The 20,821-nt window shown below is 43.2% G+C and overlaps 1 protein-coding gene across 2 annotated transcripts in view; it reads right to left on the reverse strand.

Annotated features, from left to right (window-relative positions):
• Positions 1–20,821, reverse strand: part of stk11 (serine/threonine kinase 11) — a 142,159-nt gene that overhangs the window by 88,836 nt on the left and 32,502 nt on the right. For both annotated transcript variants that reach the window (XM_070859724.1, XM_070859723.1), the window contains exons 2-4: positions 12,289–12,372; positions 6,813–6,902; positions 5,252–5,384 (exon numbers count right to left, since the gene is read on the reverse strand). In XM_070859724.1, the coding sequence (XP_070715825.1) occupies positions 5,252–5,384; positions 6,813–6,902; positions 12,289–12,372 (307 nt within the window). The remainder of the gene's footprint in view (positions 1–5,251; positions 5,385–6,812; positions 6,903–12,288; positions 12,373–20,821) is intronic.

Here is a 20,821-nt window from a genome sequence, read left to right on the forward strand (position 1 = left end):
AGGGCAGGGTGTCATCAGTGTATAGGTAGCTGCTGACCCCATGTCTTCAGGCAATAACACCAAGGGGTAACATGTAGTTGAGGAAGAGGAAGGGGTCACAGATAGATCCTTGGGGGATTCCAGAGGTAACAATGTAGGGGTATAATGAGAAACCATTTTAGGAGATGCTCTGCCTATGTGATCGGATAGGTAAGGATGGGACCAAGTGAACGCAGTCCCACTAACCTGAAGGAGAATGGTGTGCCCGCGTGTCAGTGGATGCAGAGAAATTGAGGAGAACAAAGAGAAAGTGCAGAGGGGTCAAGGATGGGATTTTTGAAGGTGGTTTTGAGAGGGAGACAGTAGCTAAGGAGAGGGAACCATTTACAATGTCAGCTAGCATGGGGGCCAGGAAGGGAAGTTGATTTTTCAGAGGTTAACTGGGAATGGAGTCAAGAGAGCAGGAGGTGAGCCTCATGGATAACATGTTAAGAGACTGCAGGTAAGAAGATAGATGAGAAACTAGGGAAAGATATTGGATCAGGGCTAGGCTAGGAGTGGGGTCAAAGGGAAGGTTTGATCTGGTGGGCTAATGGAAGGAGATGCAGCTGAATGCATGGTCTCAATCTTAGTAAGAAAGACGTCCTTGCACTTGTTGGAGGAGTGTGGAGAGGGGTTTAAGGAGACAGTAGTGTAAAGAAAGAAGCCGGGTTAAGAGTTATTGAATAGAATCTTGCAGCACAGGAGGAGGCTAATTAACAAATCGAGCCTGTATTGGCTTTTTGAAAGAGCTATCTAATTAGTCTCACTCCATTGCACTTCCCATTTAGCCCTGCAAATTTTTCCTTTTCAAATATATATCTAATTCCCCTTTGAAAGTTACTATAGAATCTGCTTCCACCACCCTTTTAGACAGTATATTCCAGATCATGCTGCATTAAAAAAATTCTCCTCACCTCACCTCAAGTGCTCTCCAAGACGACCAGGAAGTATTGGGTGGTTTTGGCAGAGGAAAGTGAGGTCAATAGCGCTTAATGTGATACAGCCAGATGTGGTGATGGATGGCTAGACCAATCGTGTGCCAGACACACTCAAGTCTGCACCTCTTGGACTTGAGGAAGTGAAGATGGAGATCATACTAAGGGGAATGACCAGGGTGGGAGCGAGCAATGGTCTTACTGGGGTGAGGAAGTGGTTGAGCAGATCAACCGCTGCAGAAGTATCATGGAGAATGGAAGGCCAAAGGCTAGGCAGTTGGCAGTTTAAAAGTGCAACTGTAAGCAGACCACGTCAATAGGTTGAAATTTAGATTACCTCCCATTATAAGAAATTTGTTTCCCTATTCAGGCACCATAGTGAAACCCTTTGAGTTATATTTCTATAATTTGAGTGTTATATTTATATAATCAATCTTATGAATGAACTAGCGGAGATGAAGTGCTTAAGAGTATTTTGGTCATCTGAGGAGAAAATGCAAGTCACTGAGAGGGATAGAAGCAAAGAAAATCTTAAATACAGTTGGTTAAGATTAAGACAGAAAAGTCATCTTGGATTTTTCCCCTTCATTCTTTCCTTGAGTGGTCTGTGTAATAATGAATCAGACGTAGAATTTAACTTGACAAGCTCCCAGTTCACAGCTGTACCTAAACCAATCTTATCTGCCCGTGGTCCAGATTCTAATGCCCAAAAACTACTGGTGTGATCTTTTCTACAAGTTTTAATCGTATTCTTTGAGGGGTTTGTTCCACCAATGCTGGTGCTGAATACTGGTTGAATGGAAGCTTACTTTCAATGGAAACACATTTCTTGGCCATCAGATGACGACTTAAACAAAGGCCTGATTCCTAAGCTGCTTTTTATGAGTAGATTCGGCATCTGCCTTCCAAGTCTAAACAAATGTGATGTCGGACTGCTAGATGATATGACGGAATGAGAGAATGATTGGCTATGAGCACAGTTAAGCCTTGTCCCTGCTCAAGATGTCTGCTGTGACATAAAACAGGAGAAAATATTCAACAAAACAATGGCATCAATGCCAAATCCGCAACGTGCCCAGCGGTTGTATTTGATCAAACAAAAATGTACCACAGATTCATTCCTTGAACGCCTGTCCCACTGCTTAATGCTCGAGTCTGTGCCATACAGCATACAGCTAAATTTACTGCACCTACAGAGGATTGCTTCTCTCTAGGACGGTAGCATTTGCCACCAAGGCAAGAAACAACAGAGCTCGTTGAAGACAACAGAATCACAAATTTCTGATTATGTAGACAACAGAAGAGAATTAAAACTTAATGGGAGAATGAAGTGCAATACCAGAACAATATTGTGTATGAAGTATGGACCGAGGAGAAATAGCACACTCTTATGGCGGCAGCAAGACTCCAAATCCTTACAAGGCCAATTTTCCAATATTTACCTCCATTCAAATAGCAGTCTATTCATCAGTGAGGAAGTCAACTGAAGGAGAGATATTGCAAGGGTCTCATTAAGAGCCATCCATGAGGCCAAAAACATGTATTATTGAGCCTGCTTCTTGCTCTAAAAAGCTGCACTATTTTGGCTCAATAACTCTGAAATTATATAGTAGTGAAACTGCTTCTTTCAAAGAGCCAGCACAGGCATAATGGGCTTAATGGCTTCCTTCTGTGCTCTGTTATTCTATGGTTCTACATGGTCATGAACCCGCTCCCATAAAGGACAGATCTTCCCCTTCATGTATTCACTATAAAAAGTTTCCCTGATTAACAATGAAATTCAAGCTCGCAAAGGTTCAATACCTGTATTTTTTTTTAATTCGTTCATGGGATGTGAACGTTGCTGACAAGACCAGCATTTATTGACCATCCCTAATTGCCCTCGAGAAGGTAGTGGTGAGCTGCCTTCTTGAACCACTGCAGTCCGTGGGGTGAAGGTACTCCCATCGTGCTGTTAGGGAGGGAATTCCAGGACAATGAAGGAAAGGTGATATATTTCCAAGTCAGGATGGTGTGTGACCTGGAGGGGAACTTTGAGGTGATGGTGTTCCCATGTACCTGCTGCTCTTGACCTTCCAGGTGGCAGAGGTCGCAGGTTTGGGAGGTGCTGTTGAAGAAACCTTGTCAAGTTGCTGCAGTGAATCTTGTAGATGGTACAAACTGCAGCCACAGTGCGCCGATGGTGGAGGGAGTGAATGTTTAAATTGGTGGATGGGGAGCCAATCAAGTGGCCTATTTTGTCCTGGATGGTGTGGAGCTTCTGGAGTGTTGTTGGAGCTGAACTCATACAGGCAAGTGGAGAGTATTCCATCACACTCCTGACTTGTTCCTTGTAGATGGTGGAAAGGCTTTGGGAGTCACGAGGTGAGACACTCGCCTCAGAATTCTCAGCCTCTGACCTGCTCTTGTAGCCACAGTATTGGTGCGGCTGGTTCAGTTAAGTTTCTGACTGGATAGTATCCAATTCTGTGTCTTGACAGAAGGAAATTTTAAAACAAATAAAGCTAAATATGCAAGCCTAGTGTTTACAATCATTGTTGTTGTAAACACATTAAGTTTAAACAAGTTATTGGCCCTGAAATCCCAGCCTTCCTGGGTCCGCCCGGAGTGTGCGCGGACTCGGGAAGGCATCGCAAAAGTCGGTTTTCGGCGCGCCATGAGCATGTGTCCGTCCGTCAAGTTCTGGCTTCACAGACTGCACACATCTCGGCAGCCAGGACATTCGCATGGGCAAGATTGTGGTATTTGCCCATTTCTTGCCCTGCGAATGTCCTTAAAACTTTTACGTCTGGTAAAAGCACGCGTATAGCCTACTTTTACCAGCATAAAAATTTTAAAACATACAAAAACATAAAAATAGAATTAAAAACCATATTTTAATGTTAAAAACCCTGCCCACTAATGCAAGTTTATATAGAACCATAATTTAAATTTTTTTTTTTTAAATTGGAAAAATATTTCTCCCCCCCACAAGACATTTATTAACTTTAATTTTAATTAATGTTAAGTGTGTGATTTTTTCCCCCCCTATTTTTTTAAATTGGTGTTTTGGTGTTGGGGGGGGTTTCTCAATCATAATGAGAACTCCTACTTACGGAGTTCCCATTATTATGAATGAGGAAATACTTTACCTGGATTGGCTGCCCAGTGCCACATGACTCCAGCACCAGCTCTCCGTCCGTTCGGACACGCACGTGCTCAGGGAGAGGAGGCCTCAGGACCGGGATCTCTGGTGGGCACAGCAGCAAATGGTAAGTGCGCATCTTTTCTTTAGAATTGAGTCGAACACCCACGGAAGGAGGAACCGGGATTTCAGGGCCAATAACCATGTTAAAATTACACTGATCAGAAAAGTCTAGGCTGCAGGCATGTTCCCTTTAAGTTTTTGGGGGGGCCTCTTTAGGGGGCTGTGCATAGCATACATGCACAGTTTTTCTGATTTAAAAGCCAGAGATTCAGAGCTCAAAGGGAACATAGACTGTAGGTACCTCAATCTGAGGAAGTCTGCTTTAGTGCCAAGACCAGAGAAGAGTATCTTGTATTGGCAGTGAATCCCTGTCATACTCAACACCAGGTACCTTTTGCAAGACTCTGGAATCCCAACATCAGAGAGTACATGCTTGAGATAACTGCAAGCCAGTATCCCCCAGAGCCATCAGCTACATCATATGTGGCAATATCATCTTGAGTTTTTGCTTCAATTCTAAGGAAACGAACCACCCTTGGTCAAATAAATGTTGAAAACATTCCATACTCGGAGACTAGAAAGTAATGAGAGTGATTGGTACTGCACTGGAAGTGACACCATCAAAAGCAATTATTCACTCTGTGGGTTCCAGCGTTGAATGGCGCCAAAGGACAAACTGAATTCCGAAGTTTTCAACTAACACTGATAGGGAATGATGTAAATAGAACTGACACCTTCTACCCAATCATCATTTTTCAAATACTGTCAAGCATTGTCTGCATGGGACTACATACTTCGTCAGAAATGAAACTCTCAAGGTTTCTTCATCTTTTGAACAAATCACGGTTGGCCATCCATTCCAGTAAAAGACAGCCTTCCTCTGAATTTCCCTTTTCGGAGTTTAAAACCACTCTTTCGAAGTGAAAATTCTCTCCCGTGTTTATCAGGAGCTATCACAACTTTGAAAATACGATACTATTCTTAAGCAGTAACTAAAATGGAACTCAGGTTTCTTCTTCGCAAATGATGGATATTAAGACAAGCACTTATTCAACATTAAATAAAGTACATGTGTGTTATGCTAAGTAACAAGAACTAGGATACATACTTCAGCAACTCCTAGGTCTGAGATTTTCAAAGTGCCATCCGTTGTTAGCAATAGGTTGCCTGGTTTAATGTCTTTGTGGACTATTCCTTGACTGTGCAAATATTCTAGACCATCAATCAGTTGGCAGAAGTACCTGTCAAAATTATTTGATAAAGATTAAAAACACAGAAACAGAGACACAGGCAATGAGGTCTTTAAACAGAAAGCTGCAAGAGAAAGCCATCACCAGGTTGAGAAGGAGAATGAAGAGTAGTTAGAAGTTATTCTATTTAACATATATGAGCATGTTCATTATTTTTGAATTATTATGAAAAAACAAATTGAACTGTTTGAATAAGTCTGATCATAAGTGTTCCTTTCTATGTACATTTGCTGTGAAATAAAGCAGCTTAATGATTCATTTCTAGTCAGGTAGTGTTAATGGTCTGCCTTCGAAAAAGCTGGTGACCAACCTGAATTTATGTGCGGAAGACACAAATGTCTGGACCCGATCACAAGAAACTATCTATTGTAAAATCCCTGGGTTATGCTGCTGTATAAGTTGATATTGGGCAGAGAGTCTACTCCACAGCATGCAAGGAGCATGGGATCCAATTATGGGAGTGACTGATGCTGCTAAACCCAAGAAGGTGCCCATGGCAGATCCAAATTTGCAGCTTTCATTTAGATGTTGAATTTATAATGTAGTATGGGACATTAGGAATCTGCTAAATGAATCATTTATTGAACTGATCAACTACACTCAAAGAACACGACAGATTCTATCTCAACACATGCAAAACTTTAGATGCAATTCTCTTTTGGATGCTCCCATAACAAAATGGACACCATTAACATTTCATTGCATGCTCCTGCTCTATAATAAATTTACATTGCACCTTTAGTTCAGGCAATTGAATAGTTTAGCCATTTATTCTATAAATCACTCTGCACTAGTCCCATATTAATTAGTGTCAAATCACAGCCTAAAATATGAATATACTTTAAATCAGGAAAACAAGTGCACAAATAAATCAACAGCATGCTACAACAAAATAGTTTTAATAAAAATGACTTTTAAAGTGTAAAGTGACAATGAGCCACTTAAAGGGGCAAGCCAAATCTAAATCTTCCACTAAACTCATTGAGAGCATCACACATAATTCACAATTGAAGCCTCTATTTCAGTGCTGAAGATCAACACCAAACATTAAGATATACTGCATTGATGTAGCATGCATAGAAAATCTGTGTGTTCATTATTGGAGGTTCTAAATTAATACTAAGTGCAAAACATTTGCAGGTGAATGTTTGATGTTGGTACCAACATAGTAGTTTTCAAAAGGAACAGAAATGAGAAAATAAAAGTTTTGTGAAAACCCCCAAATTTTTTTTTTAAGGTTTTCTGGTGACCACTGCTTTCCGGACTTGCAATGGAGACATGATTAAGAGACGGTGTAGAAATAGAATATGAATAAACATTTGTGGGGACACAAAGTAGTTGAGTGCCAGATAGAGAAGGTATATAAAAACTAGCTTAAAAGTCTTTCCTACTACATGGTAATTGAAGAAAGTTACTTACCCATGAACTTGAAATACTGGGAATTTCTTATCGCTGACACTGTCCAACATTTCTTGCATTCCGCACACGCAATATTCCATTACCATATACGTTAGACAAGTCAAGGAAAAGTTATGTACCAACTTATTACCAAAACATTCAGCACAACAGCTAATAACACTATTCCAACAGTTAAAAATGCATAGCTTCCACATCATTTAATTAAGAAATTAATTATTTGCTTCCTTATTATTCAAAAGCAGCTTTGTAAGAGGTACTTATTTTGGTGTGTGCTGTAATCATATTGCTTTAAATATCTTACTTAATATGGAATTTTAAAATGTCACACTCCCTAAAACTCTGTCAGAAGTCAAACTACATCAGTCCCAATCCTCGGAAGGCGCAAGATGTGTACAGTGCCTTTAATGTGGGAAAATGTCCCACAATTGAAATAAATGTCAGCTATAAAGGCATTTCAGTGACTGTTATGAATCGAAGTTCCAAATTAATTTTATTACTTTCAAATTCCATCATAAAAAGTTATTCAAATCCTGAAAAAGCTGAATGGAAACAGTCACAAATCTTCAAAACACAAAAGTAGAGTATCTAAAACAGGAGCAATTTGTTTTCCTTTGCATTATTAAGCTGAAAGAACATTTTCTGCTTGGATACAGTTTCCATTCATATCTAAAACCAGATAGACATCCAACCACACAGTATGTTTAATGGACCATAAAGCAGCAATGATTACATACCTTCAATTTATAAATTCTGTAAGATCAGACAAGCTTTTCCAGAGCTTAATATATATCCATGCATTGTGCAGGCACAGTGGTACACAAACTGGTTTGTTTTGTGCATTTTTTTCCTTTTCTCTTATCTCGGTTGGTAACTTTGCCCACTAAAATTGTTGCCTCAATCTATTCTAGCCACACTATAGGGCCCCAAGTTTCCACATGATTTGCTCCTGATTTTTAGGAGCAACTGGTGTAGAACGGAGTATCTTAGAAATCGGAATTCTCCACATTTAGTTTTCTGCAGTTCTAGTCAGGTAGAACAGTTTCACTTTGGAACTGAATTTTTTTTTCCAAAAGGAGGGGGCATGTCCGGCCACTGACGCCTGATTTGAAAGTTTCCACAGTGAAAACGTACTCCAAACTAACTTAGAATGGAGCAAGTGAAGATTTTTGTATGCTTGAAAAAAACCTTGTCTACACTTTAAAAAATCAGGCGCAGGTTACAAATTAGGCGTCGGGAACGAGGTGGGGGGGGGGGGGGAAGGGGAAGGGAAGTCATTAAATTCTACAATCAATCCTTAATTATACTTATACAAATAAATCCAAAATGAATAAAAATTTATAAGCAAAGAAAAGATTAAATAAACCATGTTCCTACCTGTGTGAAAGTGCTTCAGGCAGGCCTTTCAGGCAGCGGTGTGGCGTCGGTCTCGGGGGCAGGGGCAGGCAGCCTTGGTGCTGAGCTTCAGTGCTTGAGGCAGCGGTGTGGCGTCGGTCTCGACGGCAGGGGCAGGCAGCAAGTAGCCTTGGTGCTTGAGGTAGGCCTTCATTCCCCGCGAAGATGCAGCACCCGGACAGACTTGAGGCCATTCGGCCATGGGATTGCAGCGGCGTCAGTGGCTGGCCGGGAGCCGAAGAAAGAACAGCAGCAGCCTTCGAGCTGTGAGGGGGACTGACTGAGGCCATTTGGACAGGGAGAGGCAGCCACATCGACATCTTTATATTTAAATTTGCAGAATGGGTGCACCACATATTATGCAATGGTTTGCTTCCTCATGCAAGAAATTCTTTGTTTTTGGTGGAAGTTGATCCACTGCAAAGTTGAATTGGCACTTTTATTTCTTCAAACACAGTGTCCTTAATTTGCAGGCACCGGTTCTGCAAGTTTAGCAGTGAAAAGCTGAACTCACTGATTTCAGCAGGTGATTTATTCAGCAGTGCTGCTAAAAGCACTCCCTTCACACACAGAAATATCAAGAAAATTAAAATGCAAGCCTTTGCAGGGGTCCAAGAAACAAATCTTCACTTTTTCTGCAGCACTTTTAAAAATGGCCGAGTGCCAATGTTTACTTCAGACTGCTCATGCGCGAACGCTCCAACGCGCGCGCGCAGGGTTGCCGGCACCTAGAAGCCTCATTTAAATTGTACCCGCCCCCTCCTGCTTACAAAATCGGCGCGAGTGGTAGGCTCCGCCCACTGTGCGCCGTGCCAAGCAGACATCGAGCTCCGAGGAGCTCGAGAATACCGCGTTTTTTTTTTCAGGCGCCGTTTTCGGCACGAAAAACAGGCGCCCAGCTCTGAGGGGCGCCTTTTTCGCCGCGTGTGGAAACTTGGGGCCTAGGTCAGTACCATTAGTCTCGTCATGTCCCATACACCAACAAGGAAACCATGTGTAATGTCAGAATTGTTTCATTTTTAATTATTTTCATGTTGGAAATGTTTTTTAAAAAAAGATAGGTCTGAAATATCCATTATTTTGAATATGAAGATTGAGGAAATGTAAAGAAAGTCCTGCTCGTGAAACCTATTGCAGTAAATAGCTTGAAGGGAGCTGGTTGTAAGACAATTGCCTGGTTTTTGATTTAAAAGTAGCCCGACTGCAGACTAATTTGCACCATCATAGGCAGTCCCTCGAAATCGAGGAAGACTTACTTCCACTCTAAAAGTGAGTTCTCAAGTGGTTGTACAGTCCAATACAGGAATTACTGTCCCTGTCACAGGAGGGATAGACAGTGGTTGAAGGAAAGGGTAGGGAGTCTGGTTTGCCGCATGCTCCTTCCGCTGCCTGTGCTTGTTTTCTGCATGCTCTCCGCGACGAGACTCTAGGCGCTCAGTGCCCTCCTGATGCTCTTCCTCCACTTAGGGCGGTCTTGGGCCAGGGATTCCCAGGTGCCGGTGGGGATGTTGCACTTTATCAAGGAGGCTTTGAGGGTGTCCTTGAAACGGTTCCTCTGCCCACCTGGGGCTCACTTGCCGTGTAGGAGTTCCGAGTAGAGCGCTTGTTTTCGGAGTCTCGTGTCGGGCATGCGGACGATGTGGCCCACCCAACGGAGCTGGTCGCGTGTGGTCAGATCTGCGATGCTGTGGATGTGCAACAAAAATATATTCCAGTGAAAAAGAAGGGCGGCAAGAGAAGAGATAACCAGCCGTGATAACCAAGGAAATAAAGGAAAGTATCAAATCAAAGACCAATGCGTATAAGGTGGCCAAGGTTAGTGGGAAACTAGAGGATTGGGAAGATTTTAAGCAACAGCAAAGAATGACTAGAATAGCAATAAAGAAAGGGAAGATAGATTACGAAGGTAAACTTGCGCAAAACATAAAAACAGATAGTAAAAGCTTTTACAGATATATAAAACGGAAAAGAGTGACTAAAGTAAATGTTGGTCCTTTAGAAGATGAAAAGGGGGATTTAATAATGGGAAATGTGGAAATGGCTGAGACCTTAAACAATTATTTTGCTTCCGTCTTCACAGTGGAAGACACAAAAACCATGCCAAAAATTGCTGGTCATAGGAATGTGGGAAGGGAGGACCTTGAGATGATCACTATCACTAGGGAGGTAGTGCTGGACAGACTAATGGGATTGAAGGTAGACAAGTCCCCTGGTCCTGATGAAATGCATCCCAGAGTATTAAAAGAGATGGCGGAAGTTATAGCAGATGCATTTGTTATAATCTACCAAAATTCTCTGGACTCTGGGGAGGTACCAGCGGATTGGAGAACAGCTAATGTAACACCTCTGTTTAAAAAAAGGGGGCAGGCAAAAGGCAGGTAACTATAGGCCGGTTAGTTTAACATCTGTAGTGGGGAAAATGCTTCATTAAGGAAGAAATAGCGGGACATCTGGATAGGAATAGTGCAATCAAGCAGACGCAGCATGGATTCATGAAAGGGAAATCATGTTTAACTAACTTACTGGAATTCTTTGAGGATATAACGGGCATGGTGGATAGAGGTGTACCAATGGATGTGGTGTATTTGGATTTCCAAAAGGCATTCGATAAGGTGCCACACAAAAGGTTACTGCAGAAGATAAAGGTACGCAGAGTCAGAGGAAATGTATTAGCATGGATAGAGAATTGGCTGGCGAACAGAAAGCAGAGAGTCGGGATAAATGGGTCCTTTTCCGGCTGGAAATCAGTGGTTAGTGGTGTGCCACAGGGTTCAGTGCTGGGATCACAACTGTTTACAATATACATAGATGACCTAGAGGAGGGGACAGAGTGTAGTGCAACAAAATTTGCAGATGACACTAAGATTAGTGGGAAAGCGGTTGTGTAGAGGACTCAGAGAGGCTACAAGGAGATTTGGATAGGTTAAGCGAATGGGCTACGGTTTGGCAGATGGAATACAATGTCGGAAAGTGTGAGGTCATCCACCTTGTGAAAAAAAAACAGTAAAAGGGAATATTATTTGAATGGGGAGAAATTACAACATGCTGTGGTGCAGAGGGACCTGGGGGTCCTTGTGCATGAATCCCAAAAGGTTAGTTTGCAGGTACAGCAGGTAATCAGGAAGGCAAATGGAATGTTGGCCTTCATTGCGAAAGGGATGGAGTACAAAAGCAGGGAGGTGTTGCTGCAACTGTATAAGGTATTGGTAAGGCCGCACCTGGAGTACTGCGTGCAGTTTTGGTCACCTTACTTAAGGAAGGATATACTAGCTTTGGAAGGGGTACAGAGACGATTCACTGGGCTGATTCCAGAAATGAGGGGGTTAACTTATGATGATAGATTGAGTAGACTGGGTCTTTACTCCTTGGAGTTCAGAAGGATGAGGGGTGATCTTATAGAAACATTTAAAATCATGAAAGGGATAGACAAGATAGAGGCAGAGAGGTTGTTTCCATTGGTGGGGGAGACGAGAACTAGGGGGCACAGCCTCAAAATACGGAGGAGCCAATTTAAAACCGAGTTGAGAAAGAATTTCTTCTCCCAGAGGGTTGTGAATCTGTGGAATTCTCTGCCCAAGGAAGCAGTTGAGACTGGCTCATTGAATGTTTTCAAGTCAAAGATAGATAGATTTTTAAGCAATAAGGGAATTAAGGGTTACGGGGAGAGGGCGGATAAGTGGAGCTGAGTCCACGACCAGATCAGCCATGATCTTGTTGAATGGCGGAGCAGGCTCGAGGGGCTAGATGGCCTACTCCTGTTCCTAATTCTTACGTTCTTATGTTCTTATGTTAGCCTGAGCGAGAACACAGACGTTGGTGTGTCTATCCTCCCTGTGGATTTGCAGGATCTTGCAGAGGCAGCGCTGGTGGTATTTCTCCAGCGATTTGAGGTGTCCACTGTATATGGTCCACATCTCTGAGCGACATAGGAGGGCGTGTATCACTACTGCCCTGTAGACCATAAGCTTGGTGCCAGATTTGAGGTTTTACCCATACAGGTATCCTATTAACTTCAAAACTTACAGGCAACTCTAATTTGTAGGATTTAATAGTAAATATTTCTCAGTCACATAATAAAGGATATATTTTTTGCTTTTCTTCATTATACAGCACATCTACCAACTGGATTACATTTTTGTGTCGTAGTCTCCTGAGCAACTGGATTTCTCTGAAAACAAGAAGACACGAAGTTAAAATAAAATAGGAGTACTGATTTCAGTCCGAACATCCCCTTAAGACAATATCAAGAAATGTAACGTCTCAAAACGAAAAAAAAGCAATGAATATCAGGAAACAACAAAACAAAATGAAAAGAAAAACAAATAATTTAAAGCTCCAATACAGATATTCTATTCAAATAAAGAGGTCCATGTTGTCACAATAAATTTTACACCTCTTGTAATACAAAAGAATGAACTTGTGTATTTATACAGTGCCTTTCATGTCCTATAGTTCAAAGTGTGGTCATTATTGTGATCCAGGCAAACATGGCAGCAAAATTGTGCATAGCAAGTGCGCGCATGAGCGCACATTTTTGGAATGTAGGAAGAAAGCAGGAGACAGATGTTTAACATTCATGCAGGGCCATTTCCCTTGCAGTATCAATATGGGCTCAATTTTCCCCAATCCCATTTATTGGCATATTGCCAGAGCTACACCTGTTTTTCTTGGTCTCAACTACTCCCCAAAAAAGTAGCGCATTTCCCCATTCTATATTTTGAAATTGGCGCTGCACAGCCCGTCCTGTAGCCTCGAGGGGGAGCCAAATGTCTGTGCTAAAAAAATGATGCCGTCCCTTCTGCACATGCGCAAAATAAAAGGATATTTTTGACATGATTCCTATGGGCCCGCATGTGCAGTACAGCTCCCGGTCTGCATCCAGCCATTTTTAAAAGAGCCAGTTGTGTGTGAGAACTTTAATTCTCAATGGAAAAATCGGAGCTGCAATACAAGATGCAACGCGGCACAAGGATCAAGAATTTCTTACAGGATGAAGTGGAGACACTGGTTACTGTGATTGAGGGCACATGGCAGGAGCTGGACACCAGCAGAGGTCACATCAAAGTTTCACCAAAAGAAATGAAGAAACGCCGGAACCAACTTGCAGAAGATTACTTTGCATTGGTGTCCACCCAGAGGTCTGGAGGCCAGTGCAAAAAGAAATGGCAGGACCTTGGTCAAGTAGTTAGTGTAAGTAACATTTTCATTTATTCAATGGAATTGCAATTGTAAATGTGACCAGCTGTTTCTGTCCCACCAAGCAGAAAGACACCCTCTCTAAAAAGTTATATTTTCATCTTTGCAGAGGAAGGAGGTGGCACACAACAAACGAGAAAGTACTCGAACAAGAGGAGGCCCGGCAAATCTGCAACCACTGACACCCTTGGAAGAGAGGGTCACTGGTTTGATGGGCCTTGCCTAGAGAAAAGCAACCACCACTGCACAAGCTGGGTCCACACTCGAGGGAGAGGGTAAGTCCTGAAAATTCCAGAGTCTGGCTTTACTAAATGCTAAGTACTGCGCAGGCTAGTCACGTACGAGCCTGAAAAGGAGAACATCTTCCAATCCCACCTTCCAGACCAAATGCATGAGGTGAAGAGGAGGGGGAGGTGATGGATGAATACCCCACTGTTGTACTCACTGTGGAGGAGGTGCAGGTGCCGCCCATTGAGGTGCCAGCCCCTTTCCCGAGTGGCACGAGTGTTATTTGGGACATTCCATGGTTTCCCACCATCCGAGGCTGGGGATTCCAGTGAGGTGCAGTGAGGCACACCCAGGGCCCCACCGTCCCAGGCTGCGGGTCCCAATGGCATGCAGCGAGCCACACCCAGGGTGAGGTGGGGGAAGGAGAGCTCGACAGCACTCTCCTGAGGTGCAGGATCTAACAGACGTGGTTCAGATGATGGCAATGAGTGCGGAGAGCATTGACCTTACCCGATCACTCCTGGACACCATCAGTGGGGTGGGTGATGAGGTATCGGGACTGCCAGGAGAAGTAACAACACTCTCACGAGAAATGGGAACAATGTCCGGGTACATGTGGGAGGGAATGCTGCAGGTAGCTGATGCGCTGTCAGTGAACATGAGTGAGGGAATGTTTCAGGTAGTTCAAACACAGTCAGTGAACATGAGGGAGGGAATTTTGCAGGTAGTTGACACACTGTTGCTCAACATGAGGGAGGGCACATCACAGGCAGTTGACACACTGTCAGGGCACATGAGGGAGGGAATGTCGGAATTAGCTGCTGCAATAAGGGAACATGCCCAGACCCCGCGGCCATTGACAGAATCAACTGCCACTCCCACTCCAATCCCCAGACCAGCCTCTGAAGAGGCCCAAGCCGGGCCCTCCACAATACCACCTGCGCCCACCCCCTCAAGAAGTGCGCATTACCCGAGATGTTCAAAAGAATAAGCTTGGTACCAACCCGAGAAATGCTGCGCTACTGCCTGCGGGCAGGGGTGGAGTCACCAAGACCAAGCGCAGCGGGCGGTCTTAGAATAAGGCGGAGGAGAGATGGGTGCAGCCTTTCTTTGCTGCTGCTGTTATTATTATTGTTGTTACTGTTGTAACTGTTCTCAAAGTAAAAGTTTTTTGTAAGTTATGTAAATGTATAAGTTTACAAGTTTGTAAGTGATCTTAACTGAAAACTTTAAAGTTTGATACAAGAATATTTTTATTAAAGTTAAGTACAAACAAGTGTTAAACTTTTGAATAAAATATATTTTACATTATAACTGAATTATTTACATTATTTGTTCCATTAACAACTTTTTGAACTAAAGAATCATTTCCATTATTTGTTCCATTATTAACACAACTTTTTGAAGTAAACCAAAATCATTTCCATCATTTGTTCCATTAACACAACACAACATTGGCAGATGGAGTATAATGTTGGAAAGTGTGAGGTCATGCTCTTTGATTTTTTTCTGCCAAAGAGCAAGTCATTATTTAAGTGGAGAAAGATTGCAAAGTGCCGCAGTACAGCAGGACCTGGGGGTACTTGTGCATGAAACACAAAAGGATAGTATGCAGGTACAGCAAATGATCAGGAAGGCCAATGGTACCTTGGCCTTTATTGCAAAGGGGATGGAGTACAAAAGCAGGGAAGTCTTGCTACAGCTATACAAGGTATTGGTGAGGGGCCACAGCTGGAATATTGCGTGCAGTTTTGGTTTCCATATTTACAAAGGATATACTTGCTTTGGAGGCAGTCCAGAGAAGGTTCACCAGGTTGATTCCGGGGATGAGGGGGTTGACTTATGAGGAAAGGTTGAGTAGGTTGGACCTCTACTCATTGGAATTCAGAAGAATGAGAGGTGATCTTATTGAAACGTGTAAGATTATAAGCTTGACAAGGTGGATGCAGAGAGGATGCTTTCACTGATGGGGGAGACCAGAACTAGGGGGCATGATCTTAGAATAAGGGGCCGCCCATTTAAAACTGAGATGAGGACAAATTTCTCCTCTCGGAGGGTTGTAAATCTGTGGAATTCGCTGCCTCAGAAAGCTGTGGAAGCTGGGACATTGAATAAATTTAAGACAGAGACAGTTTCTTATATGATAAGGGAATAAGGGGTTATTGGGAGTGGGTGGGGAAGTGGAGCTGAGTCCATGATCAGATCAGCCATGATCTTATTGAATGCTAGAGCAGACTCGAGGGGCCGTATAGCCTACTCCCGTTCCTATTTCTTATGTTCTTATATAACATTACGGAACAGGTCCAAACAGTAAAGATGGTTCACGTGGAATAGTTGCCGCTGAGCCTTCAGGCAGCAAAGCGTTCACGGATGAGCTGCTGGTGCAAAGCTCGAGCAAAGGGACACGATGGCCCACCCTCCTCCGTCATCACGCTCCGGGTTCAGGTAGCTGCATGGCTTTCTCGTCATCTGCATCTTCCTCATCATCAGCCACTCTCACCTCAGTTGGGTCTTCGACTACCAGCTGGTGCTGCCTCATGATGGCCAGGTTATGCAGCATGCAGCACACAACAGTGAACTGACCGATAATCTCAGGTGAGTACAGCAAATAGCCTCCAGAATGGTCCAGGCATCGGAAATGCTGTTTCAAGATGCCAATGGTCCTCTCTATTCATCATCATAGGCAGTCCCCCGTATCGAGGATGACTTGCTTCCACGCCAAAAAAGGATGAGTTCACAAGTGTTTCAATGAAGGACCTAATATTCCAGATCCTGAACTATATATTGAAGGGTGGAAGATGCCTGTGCGTGTTGCACACCAGCCACCACTCTATGATGCTGCGCGTCGCAATGTGCAACATGTTGTATTCCAGGTCAGCTTCCATCTGGGTTACACGTCGGGGTGTCATGAGCCAGGTGGCGAGGCCGTACCCTTTGTCTCCCTACCGCCAGCTCTGCCCTTCTGGCTGCTGCTGAAACATGGCAGATATAACCACTCTCGCGTAGGATGAACGATCATGAATGCTCCAAGGGTATCTTGCATCAACTGACATGATGCGATGCATGTCGTCACACACGAGCTGCACATTAATGGAGTGGAAGCCTTTTCTGTTCCTGTACATCTCGGAATCCTCCAAAAAGGTGCTCGCAAGGCAACATGGGTACAATCAATGCAGCCCTGTACCTTTGGGAAGCCAGCAATCCTGGAGAAGCCCACAGCCCTTTCACGCATTGCCTGGGCAGTCATGGGAAACTTTATGTAGTCATTCCTCTGAGCATGTAGTGCAGCAGTCACCTGCCGAATTCAGATATGTGTTGCATGTTGAGAAATGGAGTACACATCCCTAGTTGTGGCCTGGAACGATCCAGATGCATAGAATGAAGTGCAGCTGTAACCTTCACTTCAACTAACAAAGCAGTCCTCCTGATGCTTCTAGGTTGCAGGTTTGCTTTTACTAACTCACAGATTTCAATTACAACTTCTTTGCGGAAACGCAGCCTTCTGCCTGCATTCACTCAGGTGCGGGTATGAATGCCTGCCTTGATATACCGGACGTTGGTAAGGCCTCCTGCCCATCACCCTACGTGCTCTGAGGTTTCTCATGCGATATCGAATCATGCAGAAGGCTTGCACAAGGTATGGCATTGTCAGTATTGCCCCCATTATTAAATTCTACCTTTGCAAGAAGCTCAAAGCAACTCAAGCAGGCAAGACAAGGTTCTTTGTTCTCTCGCCCCAAGGTCGACACCTTAGTATGAACCACACCCAGATCTGAGCAGGCGCAATGATCGGGAACACCCCCTGGACATCATTTGATGAGTGTTGTAGGCTTCTCATGCCTTCCACAGCCACCCCTCCGCCTCCCCCCACGGCTTGTTTTCAAGCCAAGCACTAAGCCAGTGTCCGGGCGAGGGACCGATTCTGCCGGCCAACGCTCCGACCCTCAAGCCCGGTTTGGAGACGTTCGGTGGTGGCGGTCAGTTTAAAAAAAATTAAAACTTAAAGAATTCCATTAAATTTCCATTTCCTGTGTTTTAAGTTTTAACAATTTACGGTTGATTATGGATATTTGTGTTCTTGACTCCCTCCAAAACTTTGCATAAAAACAATGGCATCTTTCTGCACTGATTTTTTAATGTGCGCTGGTTTCTCTTAAGTGTCCAAAAGGTTTTTCAGGAGTGGTCACATACGCTATCCTAGGAGAAGTTTAAATTGGCCAAACTTGCATATTTGTGAAAAACTGCCGCAGACATCAGGTTACGTCCCCATGACACAAAAAAAACGAACCTAAAAAAATCGTAACTGAGTTACACTAGCACACACAGATTGGGGAAACTTGAAATTTTAACATTTAGGGCAAAAAATGTGGCACGTGCCATAAAAACAGCACAAATCACTGGGGAAAATTGACCTAAATTATTAAAAGTTTTCAGATTTACAAAAAGAATTCCTCTTTATAAATTTAACATTCCCAAAACATTTTTATATTTTCCTTTCCGCAATAACTACATACAGTTTGAAAGCCACTTGATAGACGGACAGACAGAAATATATATATAATATATATAAATAAATATGCAGTTCAAAGTACTGACAGTTCCTTTTATGTGCCACAAGAGAGCAGTAAAAGTGTGTCTTATTACATGAGAATATAAAACTACTGTTGAACTTTACAACAGAAGCAATACTAGAAACAGTTCATATATTACACATGCACACACACACAGACACCAAGGGATAAAAACTGAAAGGTGTTTTTAGTGCATAGCTTCAGTCAACCCAGACCTTCTTGCACACCCAACAGGCAGCTTAATACAGTAGTACAAAATTAAACATTCACTCCCTCCACCACCGTGCACCATGACTGCAGTGTGTACCATCTTTACAATATACATTAACGATTTAGATGAAGGAATTGAATGTAATATCTCCAAGTTTGCAGATGACACTAAACTGGGTGGCGGTGTGAGCTGTGAGGAGGACGCTAAGAGGCTGCAGGGTGACTTGGACAGGTTAGGTGAGTGGGCAAATGCATGGCAGATACAGTATAATGTGGGTAAATGTGAGGTTATCCACTTTGGGGGCAAAAACACGAAGACAGGATATTATCTGGATGGCGGCAGATTAGGAAAAGAGGAGGTGCAACGAGACCTGGGTGTCATGGTTCATCAGTCACTGAATGTGGGCATGCAGGTACAGCAGACGGTGAAGAATGCAAATGGTATGTTGGCCTTCATAGCTAGGGGATTTGAGTATAGGAGCAGGGAGGTCTTACTGCAGTTGTACAGGGCCTTAGTGAGGCCTCACTTGTAATATTGTGTACAGTTTTGGTCTCCTAATCTGAAGAAGGACGTTCTTGCTATTGAGGGAGTGCAGCGAAGGTTCACCAGACTGATTCCAGGGATGGCTGGACTTTCATATGAGGAGAGACTGGATCAACTGGGCCTTTATTCACTGGAGTTTAGAAGGATGAGAGGGGATCTCATAGAAACATATAAGATTCTGATGGGACTGGACAGGTTCGATGCGGGAAGAATGTTCTTGATGTTGGGGAAGTCCAGAACCAGGGGACATAGTCTTAGGATAAGGGGTAGGCCATTTAGGACTGAAATGAGGAGAAACTTCTTCACTCAGAGAGTTGTTAACCTACGGAATTCCCTGCCGCAGAGAGTTGTTGATGCCAGTTCATTGGATATATTCAAGAGGGAGTTAGATATGGTCCTTACGGCTAAGGGGATCAAGGAGTATGGAGAGAAAGCAGGAAAGGGGTACTGAGGGAATGATCAGCCATGATCTTATTGAATGGTGGTGCAGGCTCGAAGCGCCGAATGGCCTACTCCTGCACCTATTTTCTATGTTTCTATGTTTATCTACAAGATGCACTGCAGCAACTCGCCAAGACTTCTTCAGCAGCACCTCCCAAACTCGCGACCTCTATCACCTAGAAGGACAAGGGCAACAGGTGCATAGGGACCACCATCACTTTCAAGTTCCCCACCAAGTCACACACCATCCTGAATTGGAAATATATTGCCGTTCCTTCATCGTCGCTAGATGAAAATCCTGGAACTCCCTCCCCAACAGCAGTATGGGAGTATCTTCATCACACGGACTGCAGTGGTTTAAGAAGGCGGCTCACCACCATCTCCTTAAGGGCACTTAGGGGATGGGCAATAAATACTGGCCTTACCAGTGATGCCCACATCCCAGGAACGAATAAAAAAAAATGTCTGGGAATGTGCAGAGATTTCAAGGAGGAAGAAGATCTTTCTTAATCGCACCATTAATGGTTCTAAAAACTAGAAGGAAACTTCAGTTTTAGCAAACAATTCTAGGAACATTCTTTTGAACTAGATTTTTTTTTAAAAAGATAAATACTTTCTAATTCATTGTATAACACCTCGATTCATGTAGCACAATGCAGTAGGTTAAAACTCTACTCAAGTCTTTTCCTTCTCCTACTATACAAACTCAGAGGTACAGAAGGACATTCCAAGTTCAATCTTGCTGAAGAATTCCCTCTCCTATTTGCACCAGCCACCCCATACCCCAACCAAAGTTAGGTCCATCCAAGATCTACAACTCACTGGTGCACTTCCGACCATAGTTTACCACTCCATGGCTCAACATTTTGGTAAATTAACATGTTGTATAAAGACTGCCATATATTTTGGTTTGCACAATGCAATGGAAAGTTTTCAAATAGATTCAAGCTCAAAATGTGTGCAAGTTATTCATAAAGCAGTGAACTGCATGGGAACATATAGAAGGAGGAGAATGATTTACTCACCATCAGAACAGAGTCCAGAAACATTCTTCTGAAATTTTTGGCAGGAGCAGCCAATTCTACAATAGATATTGGTGAGGATTTCATCAAGCCAAAAAAGTGCCTTAGTGGAATTGTGTTGCTGACAGCATGCATAATTACATGTACGTGACCTGATTTTAGGCTGGGGATGTCATGGACATGATTTGAACTCCACTTTTGGCAATCACACTTGGTAACACTTCCGATGCAGTAGTGTCAGTTCTCATCTTGAATACCCAATCAAAATGTTTGCCATATTTCCATGAGAATTAACGGTTTATTCTCTGAATACTTATGCTCCAATATGAAGAACATCACACTATAAATATACTGGGTGTTCTAGAATTAACTTTAAGCAATATTGTTTCTTCCACTTACTCAAAG

Source organism: Pristiophorus japonicus, chromosome 18 (genome assembly GCF_044704955.1).
Source record: "Pristiophorus japonicus isolate sPriJap1 chromosome 18, sPriJap1.hap1, whole genome shotgun sequence".
NCBI classification, from domain to species: domain Eukaryota; kingdom Metazoa; phylum Chordata; class Chondrichthyes; family Pristiophoridae; genus Pristiophorus; species Pristiophorus japonicus.